At 44.4% G+C, this 20,970-nt stretch overlaps 1 protein-coding gene across 1 annotated transcript in view; it reads right to left on the reverse strand.

Annotated features, from left to right (window-relative positions):
• Positions 1-6,927: 6,927 nt before the first annotated feature.
• Positions 6,928-20,970, reverse strand: part of ITM2A (integral membrane protein 2A) — a 107,250-nt gene continuing 93,207 nt past the window's right edge. The window contains exon 6 of the mRNA XM_086918751.1: positions 6,928-8,770. Coding sequence (XP_086774877.1) covers positions 8,682-8,770 — 89 coding nt within the window. The 3' untranslated portion in view covers positions 6,928-8,681. The remainder of the gene's footprint in view (positions 8,771-20,970) is intronic.

The raw sequence follows: 20,970 nt of genomic DNA on the forward strand, positions 1-20,970 counted from the left end.
CACCAGACGGATCCTATACAGCATTAAAATCGCTCATTACATGGATTTTGAAAGTCTTTTTGTATACTGAGTGATACAACCCGTGAAAAAGGCTGCCTTAGCAGCACGAACCTGGGATTTGAGATCTTCATTTAAGCTTGAAATAGGATTTTATAGTTGGTCATACTTGCAACACCATTTCCTTTCAGCCCTACACAGAGAGCTTTGCCGTCCTGAATTCATCCTGGAACCAGGGGCCATGCTTTGAGCAGGGGCCCATACATCACTGAATAATAGGTGCATATTGTCTAGCTGCTGTCAGAATCCATGGGTGAATGGATTTGGCAGTCTCTTTAACAGAAGTGGCCGGCAGAGAGAAGCTGTGCCTATGAGCCAGATTAGAAAGGCGTCCCAACCAGAGTTGGCCACATATCTAACAACTATGGTCAGCATTTTACCTTGTAATAATCCATTGATGATTAGCATTCTGCCCGCTCTGTCTTTATTTGGTTCAGGTAGGAACAGTAGTGATCTGTGTAGAAAGAGAGCACCTCCATTATATATGGTCCCCTCCCAAAACCCCAGGGTCTCCAATTGTAGATCCAACAGAGACCCTATTGTTTACTGATTCTCTGCAACTGACACCCAATTTATTGGGAAATTTCTATGATTTGTAGATCTACCATATTGTCGTCTTAATTAAACGTGACTTAGTGATAATATGAAATTTGTTAAAGAGATGGATTTAACACATTTTATGTAATGGCTCTTAATATTTTTATACAATAAAATATACATATTACTTCATTTTCTATGTGGGCTGGTGGTCTAGTGGAGTTAGGGTACTTCGGTACTGAAGTTCTAAGTGAGGTATAAAACTGAAATTGGAGCCCTCTTTCTCAGAAATGTCTTGGTCTCAACCTTCCCCCTTCCATAAAAATGATCTGGAAGAGGTATAACCCACAGCTCACCTTCAAACGGGTCACTTTGCTCCATCAACTCCATTGCTGTTGTGAGCAGACCTAGGATTACAATGCAATTGAAATGTATTTCTACATTCTAAGTGCTGACACACCACACAGTTTTATTTGGTTATGATGACCTGGAAGGCAAAGATTACTTCTGATTTTATTGCACAGGTTCTATGCGCCTCGCACCCACTTTGATTATTCTCATAGAACTTGGTTGTGAGTGGGTAATCTTTTTCAGTGGAATATTGATAAGATGAGCCTTCGATCGCTGCTCTATTTGCCTGGTCGATGTCCCAACCAGAGCTATATGTCTCTTTTTCTGGTCACAATGTAGTTGTAGGAAGCTGTCTCTATATAGTGTACCAAAACGAGGTAGACTGTGCAAACCTCTCACTTACAGAGGCACAAACTTGCATTCTCTCTTTTGTGGTACTGTGAGCGAGCAGTGTAGGGTTATTAGAGGGTAGTGCTAAGAATTGGTTGTATTCACAGAGGCAACAAATGAGAAAAATGTATCTGTGAAAGATTTAGAAAAAGGACACATTTTTATATATATATTTCAATTCCAAGAACTTAGGGATCAAGTAAGCACTTCGAGATATTGATTGTTATAGATAAGTAAAATCTTAACGTAAATGCTTCTTTATGCGGCAATGCATTCCTATGGGTGGAAAAAGGCATATACTGCTTTCAATTATTTGCAATAGTTTTCAGTGTTCCATTTTGGACTTAGGTGGTAGGCGGCCATGGTCCAAAGAACCACCAGCAGTTAGTGTTCACTTGTTCTGGAGCGCAGAGGTGCTGTTCGGGTTGGTAGCTTTGCACGCTAAGCCAAAGGAGAGTGGGGAGTACCTACTAACAAGTTGCAGAGAGGGACTTTGGGAGAGAGCCTTGGTTTGTGAAGGACCTGGGAGTGAGGAAACTGTTGGTTCACCGAGACCGAGGCTGGGGATCTCGGGTGCAGAGTGATTAGGTCGGCTGGGATTGTGTCACAGATACCCATGGATGCCAGTCGTGTCGGTTGAGGGGACAAAAATCAGGATAGCTTGCCCACTCTCGATGTGGGTCTATGCAGAGCCGACTTACCTAGATGGTTGCAAGGTCTTGGTGGGAGTTGCTGTAATCCTGATTGGACAAAAAAATGCTTTGGTTGCTGCACTGGTTTGCTAACCCAGGTACTGGTCCCGGCTTTGCACTGGGGGAGGGGGCAAGGACGGGGGGGGCGGGGAGGGAATGTCCTGACGTCCTGAAGCACTACTACCTCTTCCTGGACAGCTGTTGTAAAGGTGAAACCGGGCAGAGGCAGCACGGTAGACAGGACTTTGCTGTCAGGGGAGTAGCTCCTCTGCTCCAAGGGAGATTGCTGGCAATTTGCGAGATGCTAGCAGCCCACAGTGGATCTTGGCAGATTAAATGCGGCGGGACGAGTTTGTTTGTTGAGATTGTCAGGACAGATGCAGGCAGGGTTTTGGCGCCTAAAGGACCATAGCTGGTCCTCAGTTCTTGCTTTCTTTACTCCTTTGTCCTCTTCTTGTGCCTCTCGAATCCATGTTCCTAGTGCCAGCTAAATACACAATTTAGGGGCGTTAAGTGGAGTGTAGGGTAGTAGCCCATGGGCTACTTACCTTCCGGGTGGCTACACCCCATATATGACCTCTTCCTATGGAGAGTGGGCGTAACCCTGACCCAGTGTATCCAATTTCACCAAAAATCAATAATTCTACTTTTCGGATTCACTACAGATACCCCACCTTACCGGTTTAACTAACCTGATGGTGAACATGTCTCTTGACTAGTTCATTTTCACACCAGTCCTGGTCCCAAATGGGCCCTGGGCAGGGAGTGGCATTTCCACTGTCTCAGGGAAGTTGGGATTGCATATCAAAGGCAGCAGAGTCCTTTGAAGCCACCTGCCTTGACATGCTGATAACTAGCCATCCTGTTTGGGAGAAATGACAACATCTGCGGCTGAAGCAGGTATTGTTTTCTACCTCAGAGAACGTGGGTTCTCACATTTTATTTATAAAGGTTTGTATAGCAAGAACATGACACTGGAGGGTATCAAGAGCGCTTTACATTATAGGGAAGGATAGAGTTGTAGGAATAGACAAGTCACATATGTGAGTAGCATGATAAAACTGGTATCAATGTAGTGGTCATACAGAGCATCGGAATAATAGGCAGGTAAATACCCAATAAAACATAGGGTATCTTAGAACAGAAACCAGTCTGTGGTGGCAGGTTGCTTTACACTAGTCAGCCAGTACCCTAGAGGATGGTAGGTTTACAGGGGGCATGTCTTCTAGGTGCATGTTTTAATAAATCCATTAATGGCAACAGTATGGATTTATTAAGCCTGGGTCTTGATGCCAAACACTATAGGTTTCAGTGAAGCAATCATGTAGCTGGGGAACTCTTAATGGCCAGTGCCCAGTACATGTATCATGATTGCTACCCTGTTCACTTGTACCATCTATGCAATGGCAGTATGCAGGAGTTTGATGGTGGGTCCCATAGGGTGTCAATACAAACTGTAGACCTTAGGGACCCTCTTTTGTACCCATGCCCTAGGTAGCAGGGGTACTATTTACTAGGGACTTACAAGGGTGTTAAAAGTCTTGCCCAAGTGAGGATCAATCACATAGTTATATTTTTTTGTTGTTGTCCTCATATATGCCACCAGTAGATATTGGCTCTAAATGGGCGTACTTCAGGCCACTGACACAAACCTTCCTTTCCTGCCCTTATGTTTGTGGATAGCCGTTGAAGGTTGCACAGAGGTAAGGTTGTTTCCAGTCCAACTCCCTCTCGCGATGTTACTTGCTGCATAGGGAGGACAAGACCACTTGGCATAATCATTGGACTTTTGTTATTATTTCTCGCACCATGTTTTTAAGGCAGACCAAAGCTTAACAGACTTTACCCCTCCACATAGTGTATCTAATCTACTCACCGCCATGATATTTTTAAGACAATCAGCAAATTTTGGAGGGAGTTCTGATGTCCACTCTTTACAGATCTCTCTTCTGGCGATGACAACCACATAAAAAATAAACTGTGATATAAAGCTGTTAATGTCATAATCAGATAGAAAACCAAAGAAAACTAGTCTGGGGGTGCATATGATTGGTAATAACAATACCTCTTCCAGAAATCCACACACCTGTCTCCAATTACCTATTTCAGGACATTCGGCGAACATATGGGCATCATCTGCTGCTGGAAACTTACATCTTGGACAAGAGTACTGTAGAAATTTTTGAAAGTTTCGCCGGGGTCCAATAAGCCCTATACACTGTAAACAGGTGGTTTCTTCTCAAGTTCGATGGTTTAATAATTTTTTGAGACATTGTGAAGGAATCTGTCCAGACTTTTATTAAGTCATCTGAAATCTGCATTGTGGAGGTACCCCATAATTTAATTATTTCAGCCTCTAGATTATCCTTGTTTCCTACTAAAATTCTATACCACTCGGCAATCTCGCCCTTCCATCCCTTCTGCCTAAGTATTAGTTCAAACGGAAGGCTCTCTTCTTCTGTATTCCAGTTCTGACTTCCCCACCAGGCAGACAGTTGATAAAACTTAAATCTTGTAATGGTACCCTCTGTTAAGCTTGATAGAGTTTCCCAGCTTAATAATGTCGAAGCGCTACAAAGGTCCCCCAATTTTGTAAAGCCAGCTTTCCTCAACGGAAGAGCTAGTTGATCCATTAAACATTCCGGAGTGCCGAGGGAGTCCCAAATTGGGGCCTGAGAGTGGTAGTAGGGAATGCCTAAAATTTTCCGTATCCATTGCCAATTATCTAGGGCTGTCCGAAGGAGCTTTAGGCAATTTAAAAAAAAAAAACTTTTGGTCTCCAAACTTAAACAAAAAAAAATCTGCACTATATGGGAGGTCTAATAACATAGCCTGAAAAAGTCTGCTGTGTGAAGTAGAATCCAACTTATTAGCTAGAAGTCTAAAGTTTTTGAATTGGAAGGCGTAACAATAAAGAAGTAGGTCTGGAAGTGCCAATCCACCAAACTTTAATCCTCTCCTCAACTTCTTCCAAGCTATTCTAGGAGACTTTGAGGCCCAAATGAAAGAACCAATCCTACCCTGCAGATTAGAGATATCTTTTTTATTGAAGATTAAAGGAATGGAATTGAATAGAAACGTGACCGTTGGCAAGATTATCATTTTGAATAGGTTCACCCTACCATAGATGTTTAAAGGTAGAGTGTTCCATCTAGTCAGGAGTTTTCTGACCTCCTTTACAACTATTAGCAAGCTAGTCTTAGGGGTTTCTTCCAGGTTTTGGGTGAGATGGATCCCCAGGTATCTGATTTTGGATTTTGCTTCTGGGATAGGGACAGGGTTATTCCAGCTCATGTCAGTTTTGTCTCTGTTAATACTGTACGCTGATATTGTACCAAAATCCTCGGCCAGTTATATTGTTTTTGGCAAAGAACACTGGCACTGGGGAACCTGGTCAGCAGGAAACAAGAGCACTTCAGTCAAATTCAAATCAAATGCCAAGCACAAAATGGGGGTAACCATGTCAAAAGGGGGGCTTTAACTACAGAAGTCTCTTAGGTAGGACACTAAACTCGATGAGGAGCAATACATATTCAAAGAGCCTGTTTACTAACTGATACATTGCAGGTTTCAAGAAAGTGATCACAAGCCATTCCTGAAAGCGAAAGACCTTCTTTGAAGAAAAACAGCTTGTTATATTCTGAATCCAACAGGGGAGTGTACAGTATGATCAGCACATTCTGCTAACATCATACTTGACTTGCAAAACACAAATCTTATTTTCCTTTAACATACAACATTAAATGGACATTGCTCTTGTACACAGTGCCTGCTACAGCTGAGTTTCTAACTCATACCACCTGTTAGAATAAAGCTTAACTCCTGGACCTCATTACATAGAAAATCAGGGCACAAAAGGAGAAACTTGGTTATCCAACTAGAATGCAATGGAAAAATAACAGTATCTGCACAATAAAGCCCACAAACTGCTCTCGGAGCTCGAAGAAAATGATTCTTGCTAGCAGAGTTTTTAAATGAAGTGAAGGGAATCGGAGTTCGAACCAGGTAACTCAGGATAACATGTATTTCTGCGTACCTCAGCAATGTACAGCGTCATCCCAGAAATGATACTCAACCAGAAGTAAGGTGAGATGTGTACTTCAAAGAAGTTGTGTGCTTTCTCCTACATCGTACTGCAGGACTTACGTAAAGTATCTATGAGATGCCCTATTATGGCATTGGGTATACTCGTGTGTATTTTTGGTGTGACTTAAATCTGTATGACTGCCTTCAGAAGAGCAATAACCACTTAAATAAAAACATGCTACCGTTATGCGCAACTAACTGCTGATGTAGCAGATTGGTTTAGGTGCCTCTTATTATATAAGCAAGAAGAACAAATTTAACAAGCATGTTTTTATTCATTTATGGATTTCAATGTATACCCGATATTTTGCAGTCTTCAATGAACCTTGCTGTAAGTGGAACATAAAACTGCAAATGTGGATTATTGTTCAACTAAATAACCTACCCTATAGCACAAGGAGCCTCAGAGTGTCATTACCTTACTTGGGAAACTTACTAATTAGGGTGCACTCTGGCACAAACTGTAAAAAGTACTGAGGTTGTTGCTTGCTGGCATTTGTCGGAAAAAGAACCTACACCAATAAAACAAGCCAGGCTATGGCAAAAGGAGAAATAAAATTGACTGTATAGACATCGCCAAATGTTTTGAAATTATGTAAATAAAATAATCACTTTTCAGCTTGGATGAAACTACGCCACGCACGTTCTGCACTTTTAGAAATATATCAACTGTCCTATCCAGTATGTTTAGACAAACTGCTAAACAAAGGCTATATTTACTTACTTTTTTGTAAGCTTCCGTTTTCTTTTTTATTGTGTATGATACAGCAAAACATATACTATTATCCTTCTAACTTAAGAAACACAACAAATGTTAGATTAATGTTTATTGAAGGGTTAGAAGTGCTCAATACAAAATTTCTTATTTTACTAATACACTGTGAAACAAACTTTGTTTTGCCATATTAATGTGGCATGGCTCATGAAAGCTTCCTCAAAAAAGATGAGCTAGCAGAAAATTATATATGTGTGTGTATATACATACAGATATATATATATATATATATATATATATATATATATATACACACACATATACATACACACACACCACGACAAGTATTGAAAAACAGTGTTTAAAGCAATTCTGGATTAGCAGGATTAAATTTAGAAGGTGACTTTTTTTGGGCTTGCTTTCAAAAACAAGCTACAATGTAATACTGATGACAGTGTGAGCACATTCAACACATGCCTAATGAAATAGCACAAAGTGAAATTAATAATGTAATTTAGATTAAACTTTCATATTAGTATATATGAAACATGAACTAAGCTCGAAGCAATGAAAATTGGTATTTGAACTTGGGAACTACATTCACAAGACAAAAGGACACAATTTCAAGACAGTGTGCTTTATTACCCATTCCACCACCTTTATGTGCTTCTTTTATGAAATACCGAAGGAAAAAAATGAGTTAACTACATCTGATCTTCCAAGACATGGTTCAGCGATTGAATAAACAACATATTATTTCTAGCTCTTTTTTTTTATGTTTTACACAAAGAGGTAACAATCAGTAACCAAATTTCCAGATCTGTGAAGCCAGTTTCATGGCTAAACTAGACAGGCACATATCAAGCATATTTTTACATGGTCTATAGTCTTCACTCTATTTAATTTTACAGGCAGGTATTTTTTTTTTACTTGTTAACAAAAACAAAGGGAAAGACCTTCGCCCATTTGGGCAAAGCACACATATGCGCCCTATGCAATATATTGTGAAATATTTAAGCTTTAACAATACTATAAATATACTGAAAGAAAATGTTACTACCAGAAAAAGATCCAAATATACACAAACGTCAGTACAGTAGTAGCACAAAGCAAAGTCAGCAAATCATGATGACATTAAATTGAAGGAAATCAAGTTTATCATGCTCTATAAAAAATAGCGTGTGTGCCAAGAGGTTCATTTAATTTATTCATTCTAGCAAGTTCCCGCTGTCCTAGAAGGCATATGAAAACAGTAATCTTAGTCCTAAATCGCATTTGGAAGTGGTATAAGCGAGAACTAATTCAGAAACACTGCAAAAATGTGTGAGAAACGGTACATCAAAAAAATAACCAAGCAACACCTGTACGGAAAAAAAAGAAAACCCACCAAAAAAAGCAATATTTTAAAATAGAGATGCATTGAATTCATTTCTCAATGGTGATGTATTGGTAACACCATTAGCCTGATATACGAATAGCTGATGTTAAAGATTTCACGCCCTGTAGATGCTTATTTGCTTGAACTCCCTCCTTCAAACAATAACTATAAACTTGTTCATCAGGTAAATCAGACTCCAGCAAAAAATAAATGGAGGGCAACTTTTCATTTTTGGACTTTGTGCAACAATAAGCAGAACCAGATGATAATTTACAACCACAAAAATCATCTGAATTGCCAAGGCGTTACTTGGAAGAAATTAAACACAACCTGACAAAAGTTTTAATGGTGAAAGATAGGAATCAACAGAGACTTAATAAGGCTTTCGATTATCATTGCACATTTTAATTTAGAAGCCAAGCATTAAGGACCTGTAATTCAATGCGTGACTTTGCAATTATTGATCCAGTGCCATTCACCCTTCGCAGATTCTTGTTTCAACCACATATGCACTTTCAAAATGTTTAATGGAGTTGCATCGTAGAGCAGATCGTTTCTGAAAACCTGAATGAAGAAAAATTAGGAACATTATAAAATTCTAGATGAAATGTACAATTTAGGTCAAATGTGAGTTATGTAAATAAGGCTACTTTTTCAAATATAGACTGTGCAGCATACATATAAAATCACAATCCTGCTGATTTGAAGTAGAAATATAAGCTAACTTAAAGTTAGGTGTACTATTGATACCAACAATAAACAACTTGGGAATACAGTTTTCCGGCACAGATGTCTTTCGAAGATTTACTTTGTATCTATTATTCTTTGTTTTTAGAGTGATGAGAACCCTCAGTAGTCAATGTTTACATAGTCCCTCCAAACCAGGCCCCCAGTGCCTCTTTCCCAAATCTATTCCACAATTGGTCCTTCAGGCCTGTAAATTCCTAGTAAATGGTACCTGGGTACCGAGGGCATTGGGACTGAAGAGAGTCACCTAGGCACCCCATCACCTAGACCCTGCAGACTGCCACTGAAGCGTGTAGGGCCTGATGCAGACAAAACAGAGTCCACATGGCACACTGCCTGTGTGCCATGTCAACTTGCACTGCTTACGGTATAGGTAAGTCACCACTTTAGCAGGCCTTTCAGCCCAAAGCATACAAATACACTCAATACACCCACTTCATTACCTGACCCCAATAGCTAGGCAAGGGGGAGCAACACAGATCTCACCTCCTCTTAGAGGCTTAACAGTCTGATATTCAGAGCTCACAAAGAGCAATTTCTGGAGCATTTAGAAAGTTGAGGGCAATGACATGCAAGTGAACTAACCAACATTGAGTATTTGTAGCTACTGCTTACTTTTCTTCTCCCAGTTTGTATCTTTTATAGACTTTTATACTTGAAATAAGATTAACAAAGTACCACTACAGAAAAAGTAGAAGAGGAATACATTAAGTGAACCATTTTGTAGCAGTAAAAACTAACTTGAAAAAAAGTTAGAAAAACATTCTAAAGCGAGAGCCATGGAAAGACACAAACTGGGCACAGAAACAGTACTTGGGCAATGCTCCAGAGAAGGACAAACACATGCAGAGGAAGGGAAACCCACATGTGCGGACCAAATTTGCAAATGAGAGGGACAATAAGGCAAACCAATAGGACAAATTATTTACCTTTGTTAACGCCTTATCTGGCACCGTATCTAGCCACAGATTTCTTACCGTAGAATTACCCCGGGGATCAGACTGGATCAGGAAAATTTGTGCGCAGTACCCATACGCGCCGGTACGTGGAGTCGATAGTCTCGGTGTGATGTCATCCGCGCCGGATGTGACGTGCGTGGTGCCTCTACAGGCCAGGAGCGCGGAGCCACTAAGATGACTCGCCACTGGTGTGGAAAACTGGGTCCCTGAAAGGGCAGCTGCCATGTCCCTAGAAGTCGGTTTGCAGAGAGGATTGGTGGGTCGGTAAGGAATCTGCGCCTAGATAAGAGTCTCTAACAGATAAGGCACTGCCAAATGTAAGTAACTTGTCAATATGAGCTGCAGATTCCTTACCTTAGAATAGAAACCCAAGCAATTCTCCCCCTTAGGAGGGTCTGCGAAACAATTTCATACCAGAAAGTCCTGCAGGAACAGAACAGGAAAAGTGCCCCTTCAACTGACTGGTCTGTCCAGGCAGTAGTGTTTTGTGAATTTGTGCAAGGAAGGCACGCAGGGACTGCGCATGCTAACACAGTGATCAAAGCCTTGGATCTGGTGAAATAAGCATGCAAACCCTCAGTGGGTTGCTTCTTGGCCACTGCGAAGCAGATGATAATGCTGAACATGACCAATTGGGAGATGGCCCGTTTCTGCACAGCTTTACCCTTCTTACCCCACAAAGAGTTGGCCGCCCATCCGGGAACAATTTTCTGTAGTGAAGATAGAATGACAATTTTTTCCGAGTGTAGTTGGTGAAGTCGCTCCTCTCACATAGAGAGATATGGCGGACCATAAAAAGTAGCCTGCGTGAACAACAGGCCTACATGAAAGGGAGTGACGACTTTCAAAAGAAAGGAAGCTCCAGTTCTCAGAATTAGGTTGTCATGGAGGATGTTTAGGGAAAGATGCTTGGATGAGGCTCAAAGGGAGCGCACATCAGGAATGTCAGGCCGAGAATAAGGCCTCACTGAAGCATAATAAAGGGAGAAGGAGAAAATATATGTTGCAAACCGTTTAAGAACCTATGTACAATAGGGGATTTGAAGCTGGACAGGAGGTAGGCCAATCGCAGAAAGGCTGAAATAGCAGAAAGATTCGCTTTAAGGTGCCCAGAGCAGAGCCCTAATGGGCACAGGAAAGAATAAAGAGAAGAACCTGGGAAATGGGAAAAGTAAAGGGGTTAACTTGCTTTTCAGCAAACAATGCCACAAACATACCCCCAACGGCAGGTGTGTTCTGTTTTGGCAGAGGATCACCTCACTGCCAGAATACCGACACAAGCTTCTGGTGGAAGGTCTTGGGCTGTCAACCGTTTCCATTTAATCTCCATGCAGGAAGGCAGAGCTTTGACAAATTTGGGTAGAGAGCCCTCCCTTGCTGCTCCTTCAGAAAAGGGCAGCCTGATTGGAGGACCAGGCCATGCTCAACAGCTCGGGATACCAAACTCTCCGAGCAAAGTCCGGAGCCATAAGACTAATTTGGGCTGGGTGAGTGGTATAGGCAGAGAGGTGTACAGGAGGACCTGAGCTCCACTTGAGACGAAAAGCAACTCCGAGCGAGAGTCACTTTGGAAACTCATGCACGCAAAACTGCTTACATTGCGCATTTGTGGTGGTGGGGAAATAGATCTAACCAGAACGCTCCCCACTGCTGAAAGAGACCTTGCTCCACCTTAAGAGTTGCTACACGTGATCCACCAGGGATCTTCAGTGGAGTTCATCCACCATGGTGTTCAGAGGGCCCGCCAGATGTTAAACCACCAAAGATAGGCCAAGCTGTTCTGGAGATGTCCAGAGACCCAGGGCCTCTTGGCAAAGGGGTTATGACCTCACCAGCCCCGTTTGTTGAAGTACCACATTTTTTTATTTTTATTTATTTATGCGTTTTTATATAGCGCAGACTTTACCCGAAGGCGTCAGAGCGCTTCACAATAGGAACAAAACTGATACATGAGGAGAAAATTACACGTGAACAGATTACAAAAGCAGACGTTAAGTGAACACCTGCACTAGCCTTCCCTTGATGGGGTAGAGAGGCTTTTAATGTCAGTCAGATTGCCCGGAGCGCCAGAAGGTGGATTCTGCCGGAGACCAGAGGCCTTTGATCGCCACCTCTCTAAGATGGCTGCCCCATCCCAAGTGTGTTACATCTGTCACTACTGTCAGATCTGGTTGGGGAAGGGCTAGAGGTCTGCCACTGAAACTGTGAAGCTTGTGATCAGTGGTGGCTGTACCGGTACAGATGCGGCTAGAAGCCCCTTCGGTGGCCACAAAAAGAGCAAAAGGCAGATTTCAGTGGCGAAGGGCTTTGGAAAGGTCTAAGGACCTGGCCATAAGCCTGCTGTTCTTAAAGCACTCTAGTGCTGAACTTGCCTGGTCTGAGAAGAGACCGGCGCCATGAAAGAACATGTCTATAAGCGATGCTTGAATATGCTCAGATAAGCCAGTCATCCTCAAACAAGTGTGGCGTAGTAAGACTACTGTGGACCAAACTGCTCTGCCCAATGAGTAGGTGGTGCCCAGGCCCTGTGAGAAAGTGTCTCTCCTGATATTTTTAGCCTCCACTTTTTGCATGATACCGATTCAGAGGTGCGGTTGGGATTGCACCAGGATTTACGTGGGAGGTGGAGGCTTGCACCACTAAGCTCCCTGGGGTAGGGATTTGGGTGGGAAGTCGGGGTCTCCTGGGATGGGCAATAGTCCTTTCCACAGGAGCCCTTGTGTTGGGCTTGGACCAAGTCCCTAGCAGGACATAGAGTAAGAGCCGCATTAACCGGGAGAAGCGGTTCATAAGGGGACACTCCCAGTTGAAGAACTTCTGTCAAGACATTTATATTGACTGCCACCGAGAGCAAGCTAAGGTCCAAGACTGCTGCCACTCTGCTCACCACCATTGCAAATGACGGTCCCTCCTCTGTAGCCACCGTAAGGGGAGAAAGCATGCCAGTATCTGGAGAAATGTACAGTCTGCTCGTGTCTGCCAAATCTTTACATCAGTCCATGTTAGGGTCATAATGCTGGTAATTCTTCAGGGTCCAGCGACCCCTGCCACTTCTCCCACAGTCCTAACATCGGGCGACGCCCATCCGGCACTGTGTCAGAGTGAGGGATCAGAATAGGGACAGTGGGTCCGTGCCGGAAGCACTGGAGTTGGGGAAGTTCGAGGTGGCATGACCGGCACCGGTCCAGATCCATCTATGAATCCAAGAGGCCCAACCCGACTGGGGTCAGAGGGGCTGTCATGGATCAAGTAGGGGCCACACCAGACCCAGTGTGGGTCGAAAGAGCGCCAGAGGGAACAGGCCACCCGAATATGTGCATAGCCTCAAACTACTTATTGGGCGGGGGTCGCTCCGGCTCCTAGAAACTCTGGGCAGTGCAGAGACATCTTAGGCGCTGGCTCAACTGTGGAGCCAGGCCTCGAATGTTGAAACTCTTGTGTCAACCGAAGGACGAGGAGAAGTCAAAAACAGCTTCTTGTGTTACTTGCCCGAATAACAAGATGACTGAGTGCGACGAGGATCCCTGACTCTGCGACCGCTCCGCGACCTTCATCTCAACTAGGATCTGAATCGCCTCAGTGTTGCATGTCGAGCCGCCACGAGCTTAAAGGATCCCTCCATCAAGGCCTTTGGGTACATGGTGCAGCAATCGGCCTTTGGATCAAGGTCACACGCTAGGTACCCAAGGCACACAAGAAGCGGGTCAGTCACCGGCATAGAGCAATGACAGACAGTACAGGACTTGAAGCCAGCCATCTGAAAGGACATTTCTGATACACCAGGAGGAAAATTTTACAAAGACTCTACAGAAAGTTGAAAAAGGTTGGTCAAAAATGTAATAAAGGGTAGCTCTCTCTGGAACAGTGTGAACTGGTACAGAAAGAAAAGAACTGCCATCCTTCTGCTGGGGTGGCACCTATATCGGCACTGAGTGTGCCTCATCTGGCACGGGCAACGCCACACAGTCAATCAACATCACCTACAAGCATGCAGGTGTACTGCTCACAAACATTTTCTGAATCCAGCCTGACTCCTGGTGATAATTCTATGGTAAGGAATCTGTGGCTACAGGTCTCTATCAGATGGAAGCAACAGGTCGGCTCCAAGCCTCCTGGCAGTAAATAAAGTGTATATCAAGCAACAACCCAAGTGCAGTCTCAGGCGAGACCTACAAAGAATAATCACAGGAGCAATGCTTCTAGTTGAGTGAACACAGACTTCACTAGAGTCATCTGAATGTAGGGTGAAGTAATGTAGACTAACATCTTGCCACACCATGCAGACACGGACTTGCCCATCTTAACCTGGCCAAGTCCATGAAAAGCTAATCTGATTGGAAAAAAACTCTTTAGTTTGCAGCAAATATATCAGACATCTTTAGATGTAGATATAATGAACCCTGCTCCCACCCACACTCGAAGCCTGGAATAAAGGTATATAGTTTGAGTAGTTTTAAATGAACTGAACACTGCACTTAGGGAATAAATCTGGGATACGTTCAGAGAGAAACGTAACTCTTGTAAACAAGCAGGTAACATTTTTTAATTGAAAAAGTCTACATTTTCCTTAATTTTCTGACAGAGTTTACAGCCAATAAGAAAGTTGTCCTCCAGAACATATGCTGAAAGGAGACTTTAAACATAGATGCAACAGGTGTCTCTATTATAGGAAGTAGTATAGTATCAGCTCTTATGACAGACCAAGCATCGCTGCTGAGGAAAAAGATCGAAAAACAAATAGTTTCTTACCTGTCGGTGTAGTTTTGCAGCTTGAAGATCTTTCTGGATTCACTATGCTGTGCATTATTCAGCGGTCTAGTGGTTGGGTCCTGAATTGTAGTCTTTTGTTTGATTTTTTTTTTTTCCGTAGCCTAGGTGGGCGTCGACGTCCCACCTTTTGGTGTCCTTCCTGTGACGTCGGCATGCTTCCTGCGAAGCTCCCACCCGTGGGCGCCATCTTCGGATTCTTTTTTCTTTTCCCGTTTGTGTTCTGTTTCCGAATTGTATGGCAATGTTTATATCTTTTTCTTTTACCGCTCTTTCCCTTGAAGTTCCCTTAAAGTCAATTTTTTTTAAATTTATTTATTTTTTGTTTACCACCTACTTTCTCCAGCCTCATCTTTCTGGCGGAGGTGGGTGGGTTCGCTAGTGAATCCACAAAGATCTTCAAGCTGCAAAACTACACCGACAGGTAAGAAATTATTAGTTTTGCAGCGTGAATCTTTCTGGATTCACTATGCTGTGCATAGACTTCGTAGCGGTTTGTTGTTATTGTGGCGGCTGGGTGGAAGATGAGCTTGGGTTCTTGAATATGTGCTGAAGCACCTTCTGTCCCACTTGTGCTTCCTTGTTCATTTGTATGTCCACACAGTATTGTTTTGTAAATGTGTGCGCAGGAGCCCATGTTGCCGCCAGGCATATGTCCTGAATGGGAGTGTTTGCCAGGAAGGCTATCGTAGCTCCCTTTTTCCTTGTTGAATGGGCCCGTGGCCCCTCTGTTAGTTCTTGTTTAGCTTGTTTGTGGCAGAATTGTATAGCTAGCGCAATCCATCGTGCAATTGTCCCTTTAGTAACAGCTTTGCCCTTGAAACTTTCAGCAAAAGATACAAAAAACTGTTTTGTTTTTCTGTGATCTTTACTTCTCTCTATGTAATGCAGGACTGCCCGTCTCGCGTCCAGAGTGTGCAGTGCCCTTTCTGCTTTTTTTGTTGGTTTCTGGAAGAATCTTGGTATTTGAATTGACTGGTTGATGTGGAACTTGGACACCACCTTTGGCATAAAGTGTGGGTCCGTTCTCATCACCACCCTATCGTTGTGAATTTGTATGTAGGGTTCCTGTAGCGTTAACGCCGGCAGCTCGCTTACTCTGCGCAGCGAGTTAATTCCCACTAGGAATGCTGTTTTTAACATTAGCATCTGTAGTGAGGCTTTATGCATTGGTTCAAAAGGTGCCTTCATGAGTTCTATCAGCACTATATTGAGTTTCCATGCAGGTGCTGGTAACCTTTTAGGTGGTGCGATCCCTTTTGCACCTTCCAAGAATCTTTCTACAATCATAGAAGTAAAGAAGCTTTGCCTGTTTCTCCTCTAGTGTAGGCGACAATGGCTGCTAGGTGTACCCTTAGCGATGATTAGCTAGGGTAGGTCTCGAGCAGTTGCGTGAGGTACTTAAGCACTGTAGAGTCTCTTGTCATTTTGTTGTGCAGTCCCTCCTTTCTGCACCATAATGCGAACCTCTTCCATTTAGCCACGTAGCACTTACGTGTGCTTGGTCTTCTTGCCTCTCGAAGTACCCTCAGGGTGCTCTCAGGTAGCTTTAGGTGTGCAAACTCTAGGTCTTCAGGAGCCAGGCTGCTAGGCTGAGACTTTCTGGCTCTGGATGCAACACCTCTCCGTTTTGCATGGAGAGTAGGTCTTTCCTTCTCCCAAATTTGTGTGGTGCACTCTGTGTCATTTCCATAATCTGGGAGTACCATGTCTGCCTGGCCCACTGGGGTGCGACCAGTATCAGGGTCATGTTGCTTGCCCTGCACTTGCTGAGTACCTTGTGTATCAGGGAAATTGGTGGAAAAGCGTAGACAAATGTCTTTGACCAGCTTATCCATAGGGCATTCCCCAGGGACCCTTCCCCTGGTTGTCTCGATGCGAAGTGTTGGCATTTTGCATTCTGGTGTGTTGCAAACAGGTCTATTGACGGTGTTACCCACCTGTCGAACAGTTTTTGTTTCTTGTGCATTCACCACCCATTTGTGTGAGGCCGATGTCGGTCTGCTGAGCCAGTCTGCTTCCACATTGTCTTTTCCTGGCAGATGTATCGCCAGTAGATCTATTTTCAGTGGTATTGCCCATTTCCATATTTCCTGTGCTAGCTCTGACAGCCGGGCTGATTGTGTTCCTCCCTGTTTGTTTAAGTAGAACATCGCTGTTGTGTTGTTCGTCTGGATCAGCACTGTTTGATTGTACAACTTAGTCTGGAAGGCTTTCATAGCTAGGAGAACGGTCTTTAGTTCTAGGTAATTGATGTGCTTGACCGCATCCGCTTGTGTCCACAGGCCCCTCACTCAGAGTTTTTCCATGTGTGCTCCCCATCCCTTTTGGGATGCGTCCGTGGTGATGGTCACTGTTGGTGGTGTTAGAAGCTTCCCTTTTGTTATCTTTCCTTTGTTCCTCCATGATATCTCCTCGTGCACTTGCGTGCGTTACAACCACTAGGTCTTCCCAACACCCTGTCGCTTGTGACCATTGGTCCTGCAGCCACTCCTGGAGTGGTCTCATGTGTAGTCGTACATTTGGCACTATGTGGATGCATGAGGTCATCATGCCCATCATTTTGCTCACCGTCCTCACTGTCAGAGCTTGCCCCTTCTGGTAGAGGTGCGCCTCCTTCAACAGTGCCATTGTTCTCTTCTCGCTGGGGAACACCTTCCCCTGCACGATGTTGATTTTTGCCCCCAGAAATATCTTGACCTCGTCTGGGTTTATCGAGGATTTCTTCCAGTGGATGGAGAAACCCAGGGCCATCAGTGTGTCTGTCACTATTTGAGCGTGCGGTTTGCACGTGTTGTATGACTTTGCCTTTATTAGCCAGTCGTCTAGGTAAGGGTATAAGTGTATCCCTTCCCTCAAGTGCGCTGCGACTGCTGCCAGACACTTTGTGAATACCTTCGGTGCTGATTTTAGTCCGAAGGCCAATGCTGTGAATTGATAGTGATCTGAGTGGATTGCAAAACGTAGCAGATGTTTGTGCCGTCTGTTCATTGGGATGTGCAGGTAGGCATCTTTTAGGTTTATGGTGACCATGAAGTCCCCTGTTTGTATCTGTGGAAGTACTTCTTGCAGGGTTGTCATTTAGAATTTTTGTCTCTTTATGAATTTGTTGCGGAACCTTAGGTCCAGGATGGGTCTGATTGTTTCGTCTACCTTGGGTACTAGGAAGTACGTAGAGTATACCCCCTTGTTCCTTTCCATGGGAGGTACAGGCTCGATAGCCTCCTTTAGTAGGAGTTTCTCTGCCTCCCTCTGAAGAAGCTCTAGTTCCTTTTTTGCTAATGCTCTTTTCTTTGGTTTTCTGCTTGGTGGTGTATTTTCTAACTCTATGCAGTACCCGTACTGTATTGTGTTGGTGATCAATTTGTCTGTTGTAATCTTTATCCACTCCTGGACTCCTGGAGAAAACGTTTTAATCTTCCTCCCACTGGTGTTACTTGCTTGTGGCCTTTCGGTGCGGGACACTCCTGTTTTTTTTTGTGTGCCCCACCCTTGGAGTTTTTTGTAGGGTGTGCACTATCAATGTGGCCGAGTCACTTGGAGGTGGTTTGCTGTCCACCCCTCCTGTTTCCACGTCCACTCGACCTCCCGCGAAAGGACTGGCCCCTATGTTGGTATTGCCACTGCTGTTTTTGCTGGCCTTGTTGCGTATGGGTGTCGCTTTGGTGGGAATGTTGGAAGGACTGATGCGACGTTCCAGGTTGGTTTCCCCCTCTACCGTGTGGTTTCCGTGACAGGGTCCCTCTCTTCGCTCCCCTGAATTGCAAGGCCCCCATGGATCTTGCGGTGTCATTATCCTTTTTGAGCTGTGAGAGCTTGTCGTCCACTGGTGCTCCGAACAGTGTTTCACCATTGAACGGAGTGTTCAGGATGTTGTGTTGCACCTCCGGTTTAAAGCCTGATATTCTAAGCCAGGCTTGTCTTCTTTCTGTGATGCCCAGCATCATAAGCCTGCTGGCCGTGTCTGCCCCGTCCAGTGCTGTTTTTAGGCAAGAGTTTGCCAAGTTCTTCCCCTCCTCTACCAGGTGTGAAGCCCTTTGTTGGCATTCCCGAGGGAGGTGTTTCACCAACTGCCCCAGTTCCTCCATGATTTGTTAATGGTGTCTGTTGAACAGTGCGTTGGAATTAGCCATGCGCCAGTGCATAGCGGCATTCCTTTTGATTTTTCTTCCCGTTAGGTCCATCCTTCTGCTCTCTTTGTCAGGGGGTGGACCTGAAGTAGTTGGCACACTGGCCCTTCTTGCTGTTGCAGTGATGATTGAGTCAGCAGCGACCGTCCCCTGTATGTAGGGTGGGTCCTTTGAGGAGTGCTTGTATTTTTTCTCCGTTCTTGGCGTGACGGGTTTACAAGTAGCAGGTTCCTTGAATGCCTCTCTTCCTTGCCCTTTGATGCTTTCAAGCATTGGTAGGTACTGGCTCCTAGTGTGCATTGGGAGTAGTGTTTCTACTAGGAAATACCCTTTCGGCACCTCCTCCTCGAGCTTGACTCTGAACGCTGTTGCTGCGTTCTTGATGCATTCATTGTAAAGTCCAATGTCGTCCGGCGACGAGGGCCTCGCTGGATATGTGTCCACTCCCTCTTCTGGACTCTCAGCTTTGATGTCCTGCCACTCAACCTCCAGTGTATCAGAGTATGTCGATTCTTGGTACACCCTCTGGTTGTCATCTCCCTCCTCTTCGTAATAGGGGATATCATCTTCCAAGCTCTCAGACGTTGGTTCTACCTCTAATTCTTCCTCTTCTTCCTCGACCAAATGCACTACCGGTGACTTGGGCCTCGAAGGAATTGTGTAAGATTTCATTTTTTCTTCAAAATCTTTCTTTCGCTGTAGGATGTTCTCCATCTCTGCTTCGAGTCTCCCCTTCTTTCTTTCCATCTCCGCCGCCTGGTCAGCGCAAGTGGTTGTGGCGCTCTTTGGCACGCTAGATGGCGTCGAGAAGGTTTTCGGCGTCAAGACTGGTTTCGGCGACGAGACTGGTCTTGCGTCTTTCGTCGTCAACTTCGAAGATGTTTTCGGAGTAGAGCGTTCCTTTTCTTGGACGCTTTTTGATGACCTTGGTGGTCGCCGTCTCTCGGCGCCAGGGAGTCCTTCTGTGAGGATCCGCTGGCCTGGATGTTGCTGCGGACGCCGAAGTTCTCAGCGTCAGCGCTTTCTGGGTCTTGCCCTTTTTCGAGAGTCTTGGGTAGACTGCCGAGAGTCTTTCGGGCCTTTTTGGGGCGTCGAGTCTCCTACCTTTTCTGTAGTCTTGTTATTATCGGTCTCTGCGACCGTGTAGCCGGTGTCTTCTTCGGCGGCGTAATCCTCCTCGTCGGTCGAGAGTCCCAGGTCTCGAAGGGACGGTGGTTGGCCCTTGCCCTGCATAGTGTAGTTTGCTATTCTTTGCCTCTCTCTCACTTGGAAGGGTCTTTGGCGTGAATGCGGAGCAGGCGTTGCAGTCCTTGCTTTCTGGGTCGACCGGCAGGCAGAGGTTACAGACTGGGTGTTAGTCCTTCTGCGCGTACTCATGATGGCAGTTGCGGCAGAATTTGAATGGTGTGTTGTCCATGTCTTGCGTTCAGGGGGCCCACTGATTGCGCATTCTCCTCTGGACGTCGAATTGTGTTGAAATTTTTTATTTCTTAGTCGTCCTTTCAATGGTGTAGTCTTCATTCGTCTTCTCAAATGTTTTTCTCTCCAAATACTAGAGTCTTGCTTCTTCTCTCCTAATCTCTGGAGCCCTCTCGGGAATGATCCAGACCCAACGGCGGAAAAAAGAATCTGAAGATGGCGCCCAAGGGTGGGAGCTTCCGCAGGAAGCATGCCGACGTCACAGGAAGGACACCTAAAGGTGGGACGTCGATGCCCACCTGGGCTACGAAAAAAAAAAAAAAAAAACGACTACGATTCCGGACCCAACCACTAGACCGCGGAATAATGCACAGCATAGTGAATCCAGAAAGATGCAAGCTGCAAAACTAATCTTATCCACTCTACTAATCCAGAAGAGAATAAGGATAGCAAATTAGGTTTTCTCTCAAGTATCTTGAAATGGCAATGAGATGTATTCGGACTGATAAATACCCGAACCCAGCTTTAGTTACATGGCGATGGTAGGGCAAAAATGGATTTGTAAACATTAAGAGTGGATCTAGGCTTTTTGGTTTTGCCCACCCAGTAAAAAGTTTGCAATTCCCTATGCATATCCTCTAAGTAGAAGGCACCCTAGATACATATAGTATTTATTAACGGTCAATCAAAAGGTCTAAGACGCGCAAGATCTGCAGAGCTAAGCAGTCAATTGAGGAGATGT

This window comes from Lissotriton vulgaris, chromosome 4_1 (assembly GCF_964263255.1).
Source record: "Lissotriton vulgaris chromosome 4_1, aLisVul1.2, whole genome shotgun sequence".
Classification (NCBI taxonomy): domain Eukaryota; kingdom Metazoa; phylum Chordata; class Amphibia; order Caudata; family Salamandridae; genus Lissotriton; species Lissotriton vulgaris.